General features: G+C 44.6%; 1 protein-coding gene across 1 annotated transcript in view; it reads right to left on the bottom strand.

The window, feature by feature from the left end:
• Positions 1–11,711: 11,711 nt before the first annotated feature.
• The window catches only part of EIF3H (eukaryotic translation initiation factor 3 subunit H), a 139,205-nt gene continuing 131,204 nt past the window's right edge, over positions 11,712–19,712 (bottom strand). Inside the window, exons 7-9 of the mRNA XM_038745629.1 lie at positions 18,180–18,300; positions 15,885–16,017; positions 11,712–12,019 (exon numbers count right to left, since the gene is read on the bottom strand). Of these exons, the coding sequence (XP_038601557.1) occupies positions 11,922–12,019; positions 15,885–16,017; positions 18,180–18,300 (352 nt within the window). The 3' untranslated portion in view covers positions 11,712–11,921. The remainder of the gene's footprint in view (positions 12,020–15,884; positions 16,018–18,179; positions 18,301–19,712) is intronic.

Here is a 19,712-nt window from a genome sequence, read left to right as displayed (position 1 = left end):
GAGAACAAAACCAAACATACTAACAAAATAAAATAAATAGAATAGATATGTACAAGTAAGATAAATGGAGTAATAAATCTGTACAAACATATATACATCTATATAGGTGCTGTGGGGAAGGGAAGCGCTTAGTACAGTGCTCTGCACACAATAAGCGCTCAATAAATACAACTTATGATGAGGTAAGATGTGGGATGGAGAGGGGGAGGAGGGGGAGAGAGAAGAAGAAGAGAAGAAGAAGAAGAAGAAGAAGAAGAAGAAGAAGAAGAAGAAGAAGAAGAAGAAGAGAAGAAGAAGAGAAGAAGAAGAAGAAGAAGAAGAAGAAGAAGAAGAAGAAGAAGAAGAAGAAGAAGAAGAAGAAGAAGAAGAAGAGGGGGAGGAGGAGGAGGAGGAGGAGAAGAAGAAGAAGAAGAAGAAGAAAAGAAGAAGAAGAAAAAGAAGAAAAAAAGAAGAAAAAAGAAGAAGAAGAAGAAAGAAGAAGAAAGAAGAAGAAGAAGAAAAAGAAGAAGAAGAAAGAAGAAGGAGGAGGAGGAGGAGGAGGAGGAGGAGAAGGAGGAGAAGGAGAAGAAGAAGGAGAAGAAGAAGGAGAAGAAGGAAGAAGAAGAAGGAAGAAGAAAAGAAGAAGAAGAAGGAAGAAGAAAGAAGAAGAAGAAGGAGAAGAAGAAGGAAGAAGAAGAAGGAAGAGGAGGAGGAGGAGGAGGAGGAGAAGGAGAAGGAGAAGAAGAAGAAGAAGGAGAAGAAGAAAGAAGAAGGAAGAAGAAGAAGGAAGAAGAAGGAAGAAGAAGAAAAGAAGAAGAAGAAGAAGAAGAAGAAGAAGAAGAAGAAGAAGAAGAAGGAGAAGAAGGAGAAGAAGGAGAAGAAGAAGAAAGAAGAAGAAGAAGAAGAAAGTTGGTGGTGGGAGAGACCATTCATTCATTCAATCATACTTATTGAGCACTTACTGTGTGCAGAGCACTGTACTAAACGCTTGGGAAGTCCAAGTTGGCAATACATAGAGACGGTCCCTACCCAACAACGGGCTCACAGCCTAGAGGCGGGGACCAGAGCGAGAAACAGTAAATTAGTCTGAGAGAAAGACTGACAGCTGGCAATTTTAGTGGGAGCAAAGTGTGAATACATAGGAGCTCAATCCCAGCCCCACCACTTGTTTGCTGGGTGAACCTGGATAGATCAATTCACTGGGCCTCAGTTTCCTCATCTGTCAAATGGCCATTGCTTTTTTTCTCTCTCCAACTTAGACTGCTAGTCCCTTGAGATGGGGACTGTGTGAAGCAGCGTGGTTTAGAGGAAAGAGTAAGGTTTGGGAGTCAGAGGACGTGGGTTTTAATCCCGGCTCCGCCACTTGTCTGCTGTGTGACTTTGGGAAAGTCACTTCACTTCTCTGGTCCTCAGTTCCCTCATCTGTAAAATGGGGATGAAGACTGTGAGCCCCCCGTGGGACAACCTGATCACCTTGTAACCTCCCCAGTGCTTAGAACGGTGCTTTGCACATAGTAAGCGCTTAATAAATGCCATCATTATTATTATTATAAAATGAGGATTAATACTGTGAGCCCCACGTGGGACAACCTGATTACCTTGTAGCTACCCCAGCACTTAGAACAGTGCTTGGCATATAGTAAGCGCTTAACAAATACTATCATCACATCATCATCATTTAACTTGATTATCTTTTATCTACCCCAGTGCCAAGTACATGACAAATGCTTAATTCCACAATCATCAGCATTACTACTATTAGAGAAGCAGCGTGGCTCAATGGAAAGAGCCCGGGCTTGGGAGTCAGGGGTCATGGGTTCAAATCCTGGCTCTGCCACTTGTCGGCTGTGTGACGTTGGGCAAGTCACTTCATTTCCCTGTGCCTCAATTACCTCATCTGTCAAATGGGGATGAAGACTGTGAGCCCCCCGTGGGACAACCTGATCACCTTGTATCCTCCCCAGCGCTTAGAACAGTGCTTTGCACATAGTAAGTGCTTAACAAATGCCATCATTATTATTATTACTATTATTGTGGGACAACCTGATCACCTTGTATCCATTCATTCAATCGTATTTATTGAGCGCTTACTGTGTGCAGAGCACTGGACTAAGCGCTTGGGAAGTCCAAGTTGGCAACATATACAGACGGTCCCCACCCAACAGTGGGCTCACAGTCTAGAACGGGGAGATCTCGGCGCTTAGAACAGTGCTCGGCACATAGTAAGTGCTTAACGAATACCATTGTCATCATTATTACTCCCTGGGCCTCAGTTTCCTCATCTGTAGAACGGGGATGAAGACTGGGAGCCCCACATGGGACAACCTGATCACTTTGTATCTCCCCCGGCGCTTGGAACAGTGCTTGGCACATAGTAAGCGCTTAGTGAATACCACCATCATCGTTATTATTCTCTGGGCCTCAGTTTCCTCATCTTTAAAATGGGGGTGAAGATTGTGAGCCCCCCGCGGGACAACCTCATCATCATCAATCGTATTTATTGAGCGCTTGCTGTGTGCAGAGCACTGTACGAAGCGCTTGGGAAGTACAAATTGGCAACATATAGAGACAGTCCCTACCCAACAGTGGGCTCACAGTCTAAAAGGGGGAGACAAAGAACAAAACCAAACAGACTAACAAAATAAAATAAATAGAATAGATATGTACAAGTAAAATAAATAGAGTAATAAATATGTCTAAACATATGTACATATATACAACCTGATCACCTTGCATCTCCCCCGGCGCTTAGTACAGTGCTTGAAGGCACATAGTAAGCGCTTAACAAATACCATTATCATCATCATCATTATTATGCTCTACACATAGCACTCAATAAATATGACCGTGGTTATGATGGTGAGAAGCCAATGGTCACGAGCTGCCACTTGATGTGGAGAAGCCCATCCAGTGGAAGTTTTGCCAAAGGGGAGGATTGTGCGGACTGTTTTCGTGGTGATCCAGGCACCAGAGTGAAGCAGTAGTAATTAGTAAATACTATTACTATCTATTAAGCGCTTAGTGTGTGCAAAGCGCCATAGGAAAGAATTCGCAGGTTGGGAATAAGACACGATCCCTGTCACCCAGTGATCAAGTATGAACTGGAGGGAGAGGAAAGACCTCGGTTCAGCGGAAAGAGCCCGGGCTTGGGAGTCAGAGGTCGTGGGTTCTAATCCCGGCTCCGCCGCTTGTCAGCTGTGTGACTTTGGGCAAGTCACTTCACTTCTCTGGGCCTCACTTACCTCACCTGGAAAATGGGGATGAAGACCGTGAGCCCCACGTCGGACAACCTGATTACCTTGTACCTACCCAGCGCTCAGAACGGTGCTTGGCTCATAGTAAGCGCTTTAGAAATACCAAAATTATTATTATTACCTAGAAGCAGGGAAGAGTAGCAGCGAGGAGGCTGCTGCAGTAGTTAAGATGGGTTTTGCCAAGCCCTGGAGTCAGCCTCTCCCCCTTCTAGACTGGGAGCCCGTTGTCGGGTAGGGACCGTCTCTCTATGTTGCCAACTTGGACTTCCCAAGCGCTTAGTACAGTGCTCCGCACACAGTAAGTGCTCAATAAATACAATTGAATGAATAGTATTCATTCCCTACTTCCCTTTCATTCACTGCCCTACTTCCCTTCCAAGCCCTACTGAGAGCTCACCTCCTCCAGGAGGCCTTCCCAGACTGAGCCACTTCCCTCCTCTCCCCTTTCCCATCCCCTCCGCCTTACCTCCTTCCCCTCCCCACAGCACCTGTAGATATGTTTGTACAGATTTATTACTCTATTTATTTTACTTTCATTCATTCAATCGCATTTATTGAGCACTTACTGTGTGCAGAGCACTGGACTAAGCGCTTGGGAAGTCCAAGTTGGCAACATATAGAGCCGGTCCCTACCCAACAGTGGGCTCACAGTCTAGAAGGGGGAGACAAAGAACAAAACAAAACATGTTAACAAAATAAAATACAATAAATATGTACAAATAAAATAGAGTAATAAATCCGTATAAACATATATACATACATACAGGTGCTGTGGGGAAGGGAAGGAGGTAAGGCAGGGGGAATGGAGAGGGGGAGGATATTTACTATTCTATTTATTTTATTTTGTTAATATGTTTTGTTTTGTTGTCTGTCTCCCCCTTCTAGACTGTGAGCCCGCTGTTGGGTAGGGACCGTCTCTAGATGTTGCCCACTTGTCCTTCCCAAGTGCTTAGTCCAGTGCTCTGCACACAGTAAGCGCTCAATAAATACGATTGAATGAATGAATGAATGTCTGCTGTGTGACCTTGGGCAAGTCATTTAACTTCTCTGGCCTCAGTTCCCTACTCTGTAAAATGGGGATTAAGACTGTGAGCCCCCGGAGGGACAACCTGATCACCTCGTATCCCCTGAGCACTTAGAACAGTGCTTTGCACATAGTAAGCGCTTAACAACTGCCATCATCGTTAGTATTATTACATGTGTATATCCCTAATTTATTTCTTTATGTGTATTAATGCCTTTCTCCCCCTCTAGACTGTGAGCTGATTGTGGGCAGGGGATACGATTGAATGAATAAATGAATGAATGAATGAATGAATGTTGCCAATTTGGACTTCCCAAGCGCTTAGTACAGTGCTCTGCACACAGTAAGTGCTCAATAAAAGCAATTAAACAAATGAATGACTGGCCAATGGCACGAGAGGGCTGGCCCCCGCAGGTCCAGGGGCCTGTAGAACCGGATCGACTCAACATGCTCAGTTCCCTCATCTGTAAAATGGGGATGAAGACTGTGAGCCCCCCGTGGGACAACCTGATCACCTACTATCCTCCCCAGTGCTTAGAACAGTGCTTGGCACATAGTAAGCGCTTAATAAATAATAATAATAATAATAATAATGGCATTTATTAAACGCTTACTATGTGCAAGGCATTGTTCTAAGCGCTGGAGGGATACAAGGTGATCAGGTTGTCCCTCGGGGGGCTCACTGTCAATTCCCATTTTATTCATTCATTCAATCATATTTATTGAGCGCTTACTGTGTGCAGAGCACTGTACTAAGTGCTTGGGAAGTACAAGTTGAGGGAATTGAGGCTGGAGGGGATACAAGGTATCATTATTATTACTATCTACTATTATCTACTATCTACTATTATTATTATTATTATTATTATTATTGCAAGCCCACAACGAGCTTACAGTGCTCAGCACATAGTAAGCACTTAACAAATACCATCATTACTATCAAAGCGACTAGGCTTTCTTAATAATTTCAATTGGGGGTAGCCATTCACTCAACCGTATTTATTACGTGCTGTGTGCAGAGCACTGTACTAAGCGCTTGGGAGAGTACAATACGACAATAGACACAACATAAACAGGTCCACAACGAGCTTATTATCACTATCATTATTATTATTATTATTATGACCTTAGGGTCTGACGACTCGACCTGTGGCCTATTTCCTACGTGGCCTTGGTTCCGATCCGAGTGCCTTCAGGGAAATGAAGGCTCTCACACACAAATAAAACAAGAGAAATTACTTCAATCGTATTTCTTGAGCGCTTACTGTGTGCAGGGCACTGTACTAAGCGCTTGGAAAGTACAATATAGCAGTAGAGGCAATCCCTATCATTCGATTGTATTTCTTGAGCGCTTACTGTGTGCAGGGCACTGTACTAAGCGCTTGGAAAGTACAATATCGCAGTAGAGACAATCCCTATCATTCATTTGCATTTATTGAGCGCTTACTGTGTGCAGAGCACTGTACTAAGCGCTTGGGAAGTACAAGTTGGCAACATATAGAGACGGCCCCAACCCAAGGAGCTCACAGTCTACAGCAATGGGTGGATTGGACACCTTCATTAACAAAGGTTTACAGAGCAGATTGTGTCCAACTCAATTACCTTTTATTTACCCCAAGGCTTAGTACAGTGCTTGGCACACAGTAAGCACTTAGCAAATGCCACTTCATTATTATTATTATTATTATTATTATTATTCATTCAATCGTATTTATTGAGTGCTTACTGTGTGCAAAGCACTGTACTAAGCGCTTGGGAGAAGCAGCGTGGCTCAGTTGAAAGAGCCCGGGCTTTGGAGTCAGAGGTCGTGGGCTCAAATCCCGGCTCCGCCAGCTGTCAGCTGTGTGACTTTGGGAAAGTCACTTCACTTCTCTGTGCCTCAGTTCCCTCATCTGTAATACGGGGATTAAAACTGTGAGTCCCCCGTGGGACAACCTGATCACCTTGTAACCTCCCCAGCGCTTAGAACAGTGCTTTGCACATAGTAAGTGCTTAACAAATGCCATCATTATTATGATTATTACAATACGACAATAGACACAACCTAAGCTAGCCCACAACGAGCTTACAGTGCTCAGCACATAGTAAGCACTTAAAAAATACCATCGTTATTATCAGAGCGACTAAACTTTCTTAAAAATTTCAATTGGGGGGTAGTCATTCACTCGATCGTACTTATTACGTGCTTACTGTGTGCAGAGCACTGTACTAAGCGTTTGGGAGAGTACAATACAACAACAGACACAACCTAAGCAAGCCCACAATGAGCTTATAGTGCTCGGCACATAGTAAGCACTTAACAAATACCATCATTATTATCAAAGCGACTAGGCTTTCTTAAAAATTTCAATTGGGGGTAGTCATTCCCTCAATCGTATTTATTACGTGCTTACTGTGTGCAGAGCACTGTATTAAGCGCTTGGGAGATTACAATACGACAACAGACACAGCCTAAGCAAGCCCACAACGAGCTTAAAGTACTCGGTACATAGTAAGAACTTAACAAACACCATCATTATTATCAGAGTGACTAGACTTTCTCAAAAATTTCAATTGGGGGTAGTCATTCACTCAATCGTATTTATTATGTGCTTACTGTGTGCCGAGCACTGTACTAAGCGCTTGGGAGAGTACAATACAACAACAGACACAACCTAAGCAAGCCCACAGAGAGCTTACAGTGCTCAGCACATAGTAAGCACTTAACAAATACCATCATTATCAGAGAGACTAGGCTTTCTTAAAAATTTCAATTGGGGGGTAGTCATTCACTCAATCGTATTTATTAAGTGCTTACTGTGAGCCGAGCACTGTACTAAGCGTTTGGGAGAGTACAATATGACAGCAGACACAACCTAAGCAAGCCCACAGCGAGTTTACAGTGCTCGGCACATAGTAAGCACTTAACAAATACCATCATCATTATCAGAGCGACTAGGCTTTCTTAAAAATTTCAATTGGGGGTAGTCATTCACTCAATCGTATTTATTATGTGCTTACTGTGTGCCGAGCACTGTACTAAGCGCTTGGGAGAGTACAATACAACAACAGACACAACCTAAGCAAGCCCACAGAGAGCTTACAGTGCTCAGCACATAGTAAGCACTTAACAAATACCATCATTATCAGAGAGACTAGGCTTTCTTAAAAATTTAAATTGGGGGGGTAGTCATTCACTCAATCGTATTTATTAAGTGCTTACTGTGAGCCGAGCACTGTACTAAGCGTTTGGGAGAGTACAATATGACAGCAGACACAACCTAAGCAAGCCCACAGCGAGTTTACAGTGCTCGGCACATAGTAAGCACTTAACAAATACCATCATCATTATCAGAGCGACTAGGCTTTCTTAAAAATTTCAATTGGGGGTAGTCATTCACTCAATCGTATTTATTAAGTGCTTACTGTGAGCCAAGCACTGTACTAAGCATTTGGGAGAGTACAATACAACAACAGACACAACCTAAGCAAGCCCACAACGAGCTTACAGTGCTCGGCACATAGCACTTAACGAACACCATCATTATTATCAGAGCGACTAGGCTTTCTTACAAATTTCAATTAGGGGTAGTCATTCACTCAATCGTATTTATTACGTGCTTACTGTGTGCCGAGCACTGTACTAAGCGCTTGGGAGAGTACAATATGACAATAGACACAACCTAAGCAAGCCCACAGCGAGCTTACAGTGCTCAGCACATAGTAAGCACTTAAACAAATACCATCATTATCAGAGCGCCTAGGCTTTCTTAAAAATTTCAATTGGGAGTAGTCATTCACTCAATCATATTTATTTCATGCTTACTGTGTGCCAAGCACTGTACTAAGCGCTTGGGGGAGTACAACACGACAACAGACACAACCTAGGCAAGCCCACAATGAGTTTACAGCGCTCGGCACATAGCACTTATTAACAAATACCATCTTTATTATCAGAGCGACTAGGCTTTCTTAAAAATTTCAATTAGGGGTAGTCATTCACTCAATCGTATTTATTAAGTGCTTACTGTATGCCGAGCACAGTACTAAGCGCTTGGGAGAGTCCAATACAACAACGGACACAACCTAAGAAAGCCCACAGAGAGCTTACAGCTCTCGGCACATAGCACTTAACAAACACCATCATTATTATCAGAGCGACTAGGCTTTCTTAAAAATTTCAATTAGGGGTAGTCATTCACTCAGTCGTATTTATTACGTGCTTACAACTGTACTAAGCGCTTGGGAGAGTACAGTATGACAATAGACACAACCTAAACAAGCCCACAACGAGCTTACAGTGCTCGGCACATAGTAAGCACTTAAATACTATTATTATTCTTCTCAGTGCCTCCATCTCACCTGTCTCACAAACAACCCCTAGCCCACCTCCTGCCTAAAATGCCCTCCCTCCTCAAATCCGACAGTAATACAATAATAATAATAATGGCATTTGTTAAGCGCTTATTACTCTATTTATTTATTTATTTATTTTACTTGTACATATCTATTCTATTTATTTTATTTTGTTAGTATGTTTGGTTTTGTTCTCTGTCTCCCCCTTTTAGACTGTGAGCCCACTGTTGGGTAGGGACCGTCTCTAGAGGTTGCCAATTTGTACTTCCCAAGCGCTTAGTACAGTGCTCTGCATACAGTAAGCGCTCAATAAATACGATTGATAATGACGATGATGTGCAGAGCACTGTTCTAAGTGCTGAGGGGGAATATAAAAGGTGATCAAGTTGTCCCACGTGGGGCTCACAGTCTTAATCCCCATTTTACAGATGAGGGAACTGAGGCTCAGAGAAGGTCCAAGGCCACACACAGCAGACATGTGGTGGAGTCAGGATTCGAACCCATGACCTGTGACTCCAAAGCCCGGGCTCTTTCCACTGAGCCATGCTGCTTCTCTAATTATGAACTCTCCCCCCATTTCCAAGCCTTATTGAAGGACCCAACTCCTCCAAGAGGCCTTTCCCAGACTAATTCCCACTTTCCCTCCTCTCCCACTCCTTTCTGTATCGCCCTGATTTGCTTTCCCCTCTCCCAGCCCCACAGCAATCAATCAATCAATCAATCGTATTTATTGAGCGCTTACTATGTGCAGAGCACTGTACTAAGCGCTTGGGAAGTACAAATTGGCAACATATCCGACGTACGTATCTGTGAATTTGTATTGATGGCTGTCTCCTCCAGTTTAGACTGTAAGCTCACCGTGGGCAGGGAATATGATGATGATGATGGTATTTATTAAGCGCTTACTCTGTGCAAAGCACTGTTCTAAGCGCTGAGAATATCACTGTTCATTGTTGTGTTGTACTTTCCAAAGAGCTTAGTAATAATATCATCATCAATCGTATTTATTGAGTGCTTACTGTGTGCAGAGCACTGTACTAAGCGCTTGGGAAGTACAAGTTGGCAACATATAGAGACGGTCCCTACCCAACAGTGGGCTCGCAGTCTAGAAGTCTAAATAATAGCATTTAAGCGCTGTGTGTCAAGCACTGCTCTAAACGCTGGGGGAGATATAAGGTTATTCAAGGTTATTACGCTGTCCCAGGTGGGGCTCACAGTCTTAATTTCCATTTTCCAGATGAGGTAACTGAGGCACAGAGAAGTTACACAGCTGATCAGCCCACCCCTTTTAGACTGTGAGCCCACTGTTGGGTAGGGACTTTATATGTTGCCAACTTGTACTTCCCAAGCGCTTAGTACAGTGCTCTGCACACAGTAAGCGCTCAATAAATACGCTTGATTGATTGATCAGAACCTACGACCTCTGACTCCCAAGCCCGGGCTCTTTCCGCTAAGCCACGCTGCTTCTCTCTGTACACAGTAAGCGCTCAATAAATACGACTGAATGAATTCATGAATTCATTAATAATTCATTAATAATAATTATTAGTCATTCATTACTAATTATTCATTAGTAATAATATCATCATCATCAATCGTATTTATTGAGCGCTTACTGTGTACAGAGCACTGTACTAAGCGCTTGGGAAGTACAAGTTGGCAACATACAGAGATGGTCCCTACCCAACAGTGGACTCACAGTCTAGAAGGAATGAAGTGTTAAGTTAAACTACGTGCCCAGACACTGTGCTAAGCACTGGGATTGATACAAGGTAATTGGTTAAGACACAGTCCCTGTTCCTCACAGGGCTCGCGGCCTTAATTCCCATTTTACAGATGAGGTAAGGGAAAGTTGAACGACTTCCCCAAGTCCACAGACCGGAGAGCACCGAAACAAGAACACCGTTAGCTTCCTCCTGAGGCCTTCTGGAGGAAGGGATGAGGAAAAAGTTTGAAATCAATCTGGATAGGGGCAGATCCTTTAGATAATTTAGACACTGAATTCATTCAATCGTATTTATTGAGCGCTTACTGTGTGCAGAGCACTGTACTAAGCGCTTGTTTGAGGGGGAGAGGGAGGGTTTTGAAGCCCCCCAAACTAAGGTTAATGTTGCAGGGGCAAAATGCTCTTCTCTAGCCAGGATCCAACACCAGCGAGACCAGAACCGAATTTATAAAAGACACAGTTGAAGAACAGGCTAGAGCACAAAAGCGCAAATATGAACCCCGCGAGGTTTAACGTGATTAAATGCTAAAAACCGAGAACTCATTCCGTGACACACTGATTCGAGCAAGCAGCCCCAATTTTAGAATCATCAAAGAAGAGCCCTGAAATGAGCATAAACCAGCCTCGTGAACATTAAAACACTCTGAACGGGGATGGCCAACTGTTCGATATTTTTATTTAAGAATCTGGATCGACATTCAATTATATTTTCAGCTTTCCCAAAGCGATTCGAGAGTCTTAGAGCACAATGCCAAATCGTGCTCCACTTTCTCACGGGAGGGAGGAGTGCTTTTACGATTTTAAAGTCTTCTTCAGGTAGCAGGCTAGCCTCAGGCAGATTCATTTTTAAATCTTAAAATAGCAAGCGTTTCGAGATCAGATACGAAACCTGGAAGTTTCTTCAGCTCGACTCGAAAAGGCTACAATTCCAAGCGAAAGCTCAACCATCCGTATGTCGCAGGCAAACGTCTGAATTGAGTATATTGTGTTCAAGATGAACATCCAGCAGAAGCTGTTCGCTTATATTGTACCCTATGAGATTTACTTTCCGATGACTGATTTATTTTGTAAATTTCCATTTTTTTCATGCTCTACAATAACCCCTATTTGTTTGAAACCCCCAAAGAACCACGTTCTGTTCTGTTCTCGTAAAGCTGCCGGTTTTTTTCCTATTGGCACCGATTTGATTTAGTTTTAAAGAGAAAAAGAGGCAGGATTGGAAGTCGCACAAGGACTTTGTAAATAGTGCTTAGAAAAGGAGGGAGGCAAAAAATAGCTATTTTCCTACTGCATACCTCTGCTTCTCATCTTTGGCTGACATTTCCCGGCCCCTGTGAGTACCATAGTAAATTCCAAATCTGGAGAGCCATAAAGAAATACGCAGACACCGAAAAACACTGAAAACAGGTTTGCATTTTTATTTGGGGGGCCGAAGAGGTTAGATTTAATGCCGTGGTTGGCACCCGAGATTAAAGGGATATTTTAAAAAATTTCTAATGCGCCAATTTTCTTTCTGAAGAGCCATCCCTGGAAGATGCGGAGAGTCTGGAGGCAGGCCTTATTTGGAAAGAACTCATCACACCGAACGACTTGGCTCCTTTTCCTAGTTGTTGTACTCTTGGAGGGCTTGGGCCATGAAGAGCTTCCCTAGATTCTGGGCTGTGAACTCCTTGATGTTCTGACAGTAAGTATTAATTTGGCCTGTCGATAAAGAACCAGAAGGAAGTTAGAAGCCCTGGATCCCGACGGAGGACAAATCGCCTATCAGACAATTAATCAAGCAACAGAATTTATCACCTACTGTGGGCAGAAAACTGTACAAAGAGCTTGAAATAGCGCTGGAAAACATGAAATCACCCCGTGACGGAGGAACCATTTAACTATTTCAACAGATGTGCTGGGGGGACGGGGAGAACGAGGTTAGAGTACTGTCGGAAGAACGCTGTAAAAGCACCTGAAAAATGAGCATTCTTGCTTTCGTTAAAACACCATTTTGTCCCTTCCAACTGTAAAGGAAGCCAAAGACTACACTACGGCCCCCTGTTCGTTCAATCGTATTTATTGAGCGCTTACTGTGTGCAGGGCACTGCACTAAGCGCTTGGGAAGTCCAAGTGGGCAACGTATAGGGACGGTCCCCACCCAACATCATCATCAATTGTATTTATTGAGCGCTTACTGTGTGCAGGGCACTGCACTAAGCGCTTGGGAAGTCCAAGTGGGCAACGTATAGAGACGGTCCCTACCCAACATCATCATCATCATCGATCGTATTTATTGAGCGCTTACTGTGTGCAGGGCACTGTACTAAGCGCTTGGGAGGTCCAAGTGGGCAACATATAGAGACGGTCCCTACCCAACAGTCTAGAAGGGGGCCGCCTCGGGCCGGACTGATGAAGGGAAATGGATGTTTACAACGCCCCTTCCCAAGGAGCGAAGCGGGGAGGGGCAGTGCCAATCTCTGTTTGGACGCCTTGCCCGCTGGCTGCCGAGATGCCGATGCTCACACGTGCCCCACTCCGCACGGTTTGAAAGGCCAAGTATCCACGGGCAAGCATCAGGCCTACTTGCTTCGTGGGCTGGACGGGCCGGGAGACCAAACACTGCAGGGTCTGTTGGACCCTGACTGCTGGCGGGGTGGACACAACAGGGGCCCGGAGTCGGGCGGTCACGGGTTCAACTCCCGGTTCCTCCCCTTGCCTGCTGAGGGACCTTGGGCAAGTCACTTCATTTCTCTGGGACTCAGCTGCCTCGTCTGTAAAATGGGGATAGAAACTGTAGCGCCATACGGGACGGGGATTGCAACCCATCCGATTTGCTTGTATCCACCCCAGCGCTTAGTACATATACATACATATTTATTGTACATATTTACATATTGTACATATTTATTACTCTATTTATTTATTTCACTGGTACATTTCTATCCTATTTATTTTATTTTGTTGGTATGTTTGGTTCTGTTCTCTGTCTCCCCCTTTTAGACTGTGAGCCCACTGTTGGGTTGGGACTGTCTCTATGTGTTGCCAATTTGTACTTCCCAAGCACTTAGTACAGTGCTCTGCACATAGTAAGCGCTCAATAAATGCGATTGATTGATTGATTGATTAGTACAGTGACCGCCACATGGTATAAGCGTTTAACAAATACCATGATTATTATTATTATTATAGGCCAAGCTAGTCTATTTATATCCATGCAGAGTTCCACTTCAAAGAACAAAAGACAGCCCTCATTCTCTCAGTAGGAGGGACTATGGGGAGACCTCATTTGTATTTATTTTTTTTTTGGTGTTTAAGCACATAGCAAATGGTTAACAAAAACAAAACAAACGACGACAAAAATCCAAAAGCCCAACTTACTAGGTATCAAACACTGTTCTAAGCTCTGGGGCAGGCAGAAGTTTATCAGGTTGGCCACAGTCTCTGGCTCATATGGGGTTCCCAAGGCGCAGAGAACTTCAGTGACCGGCCCAAGGTCACACAGTGGTCATCATCATCATCAATCGTATTTATTGAGCGCTTGCTATGTGCAGAGCACTGTACTAAGCGCTTGGGAAGTACAAACTGGCAACATAAATTGGCAATTTGTTGCCAAATTGGCAACAAATTGGTCACAAGTGGCAGAATCAGGATTAGAACCCAGGTCCTCTGACATCTAGTCCTGCGCGCTAGCCACCGGGCCACGTGGCTTCTCTCCCGCTTCAACCCTCCCGTCTGGTGGTTGGAGCCTGTCACTCTGGTCATCCAGGTTACAAAGGAATTTCCTCCGGGGCAGAAAAATGACATTCCAACCCCATCGCATTTCATGTACATTGTGTCGTTACCCAGACACAAGTGGCAAGGGAGTTATTAAAAATGAAGACCCTTCTGGAGCTTGTGATTGCCTTAAACGAGATTTCAAATGACTCAGAAGAACAGATTTGCCCCCAAATTTAACAGAGTATTAAAGTAATGCACCTTTATTGCAAAAACTAAAAGGGAGGTGAATATGAAATGTTTTGTTCATTCATTCATTCATTCAATCGTATTTATCGGGCGCTTACTGTGTGCAGGGCACTGTACTAAGCGCTTGGGAAGTACAAGTTGGCAACATAGAGCCTCTTCCCACTGTTTGCCAATAATTGTTGTCTGGCTGTCCACTCCATTACGTCACAGACTTGTGTTGTACCTTCCTAAATCCTCAGGACGAAGTGCTCTCAAGGCGCTCCCAAATGAAGCACCAGGGTGAGGAGGAGGAATCTCCAGGGGCTCTCGTAGTGAGGTAAGACTTTAGTAGCGATGGCATTTATTAAGCGCTTACTGTGAGCAAAGCACTGCACTAAGCACTGGAGAAGACTACCGTGGGTTAGCGTTCAAGGCGCTTTCTGTGGAGAGTTTACTCTTTCAGCTTTACTGGAAAAAAAAACCAGCTGAATTATGCCATTTCAAAATAGTCTGGATATAGCCTGAGAGAGCTTTACTTCCCAAAGGACTGGTCACTCGGAATGAAAATCAATCACCTGTTTCTAAGAATCTGAGATGCTACAACGATTAATAAAACAAATCTACGTGCGACGCTTATTTTAACGAGCTTTATCGCCGCCACGGAAACCCGGTCGCTTTAAATGGATTCTGTCCTAAAAGGAACCCAGCGGGGTTTGATTTGATGGTAGCGGATGCCATGAATTCAGCACTTCTGGGTACAGTAACGGAGCTAGTTACTTATCCTTCCTGCTCTGTCGGATCACATGCGTCGCTGTTACGGCTAATATGACGAACAGCAGGGCCTAATGGAAAGAGAGGGAGTCAGAGGTCTTGGATTTCTCCTCCCAGCTCTGTCAGCTGCCTGCAGTGTGACCTTGGGTAAACCACAACTTCTCTGGGCCTGAGTTTCCTCATCTCTAAAATGGGGACTCGCTCTCCCCGCTCCTTAGATCGTGAGCCCCACGTGAGACAGGGACTGTGTCAATCTGATTAATTCGTATCTACCCCAGAGCTTACGACAGTGCTTGACACACAGTGAGCAGATACCATAATGATAATGGATTCATTTTAGGCTTTTTATTACGTTCTCATTTTATCATGATCAGTGACGGAAAGAACTAGGAAAGAGGTGATTCCAATAGGCACGGCAATGATCCAAGGGAAAAGGCTCAATGTGAGTGAGGAGCTCTAGGTTCTAGTCCTAGCTCAATAACTTCAGGCGAGTCACTACTGGGCCTCAGTTTCTGCACCTGCAAAATGGGAATCATGCTTCTGGGTTTTTAAGTATCTGCTAGGTGCTCACTATGGGCCAGGCACTTTACTGAGCCCTGGGGCAGATACAGGCTAATCAGGTTGGACACAGTCCCTTCTCCCTATTTTGCAGAAGAGGTAACTGAGGCCCAGGTGTGAAGTGCCTTGCCCAAGGCCACACGGCAAACAAGTGGCCGAGCAGGGATTAGAACCCGGATCCTTCTGAATCCCAGGCTCTTGCTCTATCCGCCGGGCCAGGCTGCTTCTGGGGTGCTGTGAGGGCACAACTAAGAACATGGAAAATCACTCTGGAACAAAGTGACGGGTGTTTATTCCAACAGGGTCGTATTACCGGCAATGAGCAGGGACTCCATCCTGGGGGGTGGCTGGGGTGGCTTGAAGAGTTTGGACATGTCCTCCTCGGGAAGGGGCGGTTCTCCTCTGCTCTGGCGCTGTATATTCTCCTGCTGACGACGCTGCTGGTACTGGGAGGCGAAGAGGAAATGGATTCAGTTTACGCTCCCAAATGAAGCACCGGGGGAGGAGGGGGAATCTCCAGGGGCTCTCTCGTAGTGGGGTAAGACTTTAGTAGCGACAGCATTTATTAAGCGCTTACTGTGAGCAAAGCACTGTACTATGCACTGGAGAAGACTACCGTGGGTTAGCTTCCTCACCAGGGCACGGATAACTGACGAACAGGATAATCAACTCTGGCACGACAGATTTGACTGCGATTGCTTTAAACAGGTATGAAAAGAGTACGGCACCTAACTTCTCCTTCCCATTCATTTCTGCTTCTTTCTTTGCACCTGAGAGATAAAAAAAGCCTCTTCCCACTGTCTGCCAGTAATCGTTGTCTGGCTGTCCACTCCATTGCATCCTAGACTTGTGTTGTACCTTCCTAAATCCTCAGGACAAAGAGCTTCATAATCAGGCTCTCGGTGAATATCATTTTGATAAATACCAAATCAACTGGATTTCGTCCTGCCAACAGGTTTGGGCAAAGAGAAGGCAGAATATAATGACTCTATAACCTTTTTTTTCCAAAAACTGTTATCACTGTTCCATCCACCATTTCCACGAATAAGTGAGAATTGAAGACATGAAAACTACAGCTCACTTTACTAATAACAATAAATGTGGTATTTGTTGAGCGCTTACTACGTGCTGAGCACCACGCTGGGGAAGATGCAAGATAATCAGGCCGTGCACACCATCTCTGTCCCACTTTGACAAAGCCTTTTTGATTTCTCTCTCAGTAGCCCCCAAAACTGGAGAAACGGGGGAAACAGAATGTGGTTATATTCTGGAGGAATGGGAATGTGAAGCACCGTGGCCCAGTGGAAGGAACATAGGCCTGGGAGAAGCAGCGTGGCTCAGTGGAAAGAGCACGGGTTTTGGAGCTCGGGTCATGGGTCACGGGTCATGGGTTCAAATGCTGGCTCCGCCAACTGTCTGCTGTGTGACTTTTGGCAAGTCATTTAACTTCTCTGGGCCTCAGTTACCTCATCTGCGAAATGGGGGTTAAAAACTGTGAGCCCCCCATGGGACAATCTGATCACCTTGTAACTTCCCTAGCGCTTAGAACAGTGCTTTGCACATAGTAAGCGCTTAATACCACCATCATCATTATTATTATTATTATTATTATTAGAATGACAAACCTGGATTCGAAACCCAGCTCTGCCGCTTGCCTGCTGTGTGCCCTTGGGCAAGTCACTGACACTTGCCTCAGTTACCTCTTCTGTAGAAGGGGGCTGAGACTGTGGGTCTCACATGGGACAGGGACTCCAATACGATGATCAGCTTGCATCTATCCTAGGGCTAATACGGTGCCCGGCACATAGTAAGTGCTTAACAAATACCATTTAAACAAAAAAATTCAGACAAGACTTAGATACTACGCACAGTTCTCACTTTCCACCCTCTAACCGCAATAACACATGAATAAGAGTGTGTGTCTGCACATGAGCTTCATTCTGCTTATACTGTTTTCATAAATAAGACTGCAAAACCCAGAGGCCATTTTTTAGCAGTAAAGTCAAAAAAACATTTTCAGAAACCATGATAAGCACAAGGCCTCCGGGCATGCTAACTGAGAAAAAGTTAAAGTCATATCTTTGTATGCTAAATAGTCAAGTGATTCTCTTTCTTTCTCTGCATTACAGCATCCACTTCTCGGCAGTTGGTCCATTTCTGGTATCAAAATTGCTCCCTCTTAATCACTACTGCTCCATTTATAAAAAGAAGTAAGGCCTGCTTACTATGCTGCAGCAAGCCACTATTAGAGCAGTTACAGTTAGTAACAAAATGAGGTGTGAAGCTCTGCGTTCTTTCCCTTTGCTTTCCCAAATAAATTTACCTCTCTGGTTTGTAGGACCATGGAAATGCAATTCGAAGCTAAGGGTGTCATCTGGCACTGCAGCTCATCGAAAGGGCAACCATCAACAGCAATAATTCCTATCTAGAAACCTTCCCCCAATGGTAATATGCTTCCTAAAACATCGCCCAATGGTAATATGCTTCCTAAAACGTCGTCCAACGGTAATATGCTTCCTAAAACGTCGTCGATGCTTCATATTCAAAATTTCGGCATCTTAACGAATGTAACTTCGTGAAACACGGCTCTTAGAGTCAGACTACAAACCTGGTGTTTCTGCTGCTGCTGTTTACTGGTGTTCCTCATGTATGTGTTGTATTTGACTATATCTTGACTCATCTCATCAACTCTGTCCATCAACAACTGCAGGCTCTTCCCCAGATGATTGCTGAAACACAAGACAAATACAAACAATACAGTACAGCAAAATACAACAATACAAACAAAACAAACGATACAAAACCTGAATCCATCAGCATGGTGCTGGTGCTTTGGTCCCTGCCTGGCTATACGATTCATGGGGTTCTAAATAAATCAGCCGGCTGGCTCCTTCAAAAAGGAATTAGGAAGAGATGGAACGGGGTTACGAAAGCCAGAGACCATCAGAACCACCTCATTCAATGCTGCCAAGCAGGAGCACCTCTGTGAGTTGTACAAGTATACCTCAGCAGGGTCTAACACCACCCAGGTGATTATAATCCTGGACTCACCCATCTCCAGAGAGAGAACTGCCACGCATATCACACAGGAATGTCATTTTCTAATACACGTTCCATAAAAATTCACCATACTTCTTCGTTCAAAGCTTACCCACCTCTTTCTCTGAGATCAATGGGGATGACAAGGCTAGCAGATTCTGCAGACCCTCTGGGTGCAGTGATGGTGATTAGAGGAGCGGAGAAGGGACTATTTTTATTCTTTCTTTTTTTCCAACCCCATAAATTATAGCCAAGTGCCTTTACTTTCCCCTCCTATATACCATTCCCTCCCAATCCCTTAGGGGAGTCTTTCCCAACTTTCCTCCTTCAGAGTCCCTCTAATTTCCCTTTGACTTCCCACATGGCTTCTGGAACTTAAGTTGCTCACATTCACTACCAAATACCTTTTGGAGACCTAACCGCCCTATGCTCAGGCCTGTGGCCTTGGCTAAAATGGAATCTTTCTGGTTGTCTGTTTTCAGGATTAATAGTTTATGCGATGTTTTGTGATCACTGGATGAATGGCATTTAAGTGCTTACTATGTGCCGGGCATTGTACTGGGATAGACCACAGTCCTAATCCTCGTTTTACAGATGAGGAAACTGAGGCACAGAAAAGTGACTCGCCTGAGGACACACGGCCAGGATTAGAATTCGGGTCCTTCTGATTCCCAGGGCCGTGCTCTCTCCACTAGACCGAGCTGCTTTGAGTATTGTTCTAGAGTATTGTTGCAAACCCATTATCACCGAGCGCTGTAAAGGTGAGCCGTTGTCTTTGCCATTTGGTTTGCAAACTCCGCAGTCACGGCAGCTCTGTGATACCTGATACAGGGGCAGTCTCGCTATTATTTGGCCCACCCACGTTACCATCTTCAAAACCCTACTAAAATCACACCTCCTCCAGGAGGTCTTCCGTGACTAGCCCCGCGTTTCCCTCTCTTCTGCACCACCTATGCTGTGATTCTCTCCCCAACCCTCAGGCCCAAAGCGCCCTTAAGCACTTCTGCCCTCAGCCCCAAACCCCTTAGCTTTCTATCTTTATACTCAGTTACCCCTGTGTGTAATTTATTTTAACGTCCGTCTTCCGACTGGACCGTAACGC

Source organism: Tachyglossus aculeatus, chromosome 4 (genome assembly GCF_015852505.1).
Source record: "Tachyglossus aculeatus isolate mTacAcu1 chromosome 4, mTacAcu1.pri, whole genome shotgun sequence".
NCBI classification, from domain to species: Eukaryota; Metazoa; Chordata; class Mammalia; order Monotremata; family Tachyglossidae; genus Tachyglossus; species Tachyglossus aculeatus.
Note: the sequence above shows the minus strand (reverse complement) of the source record. Positions and strands in the feature narration are given on the sequence as shown.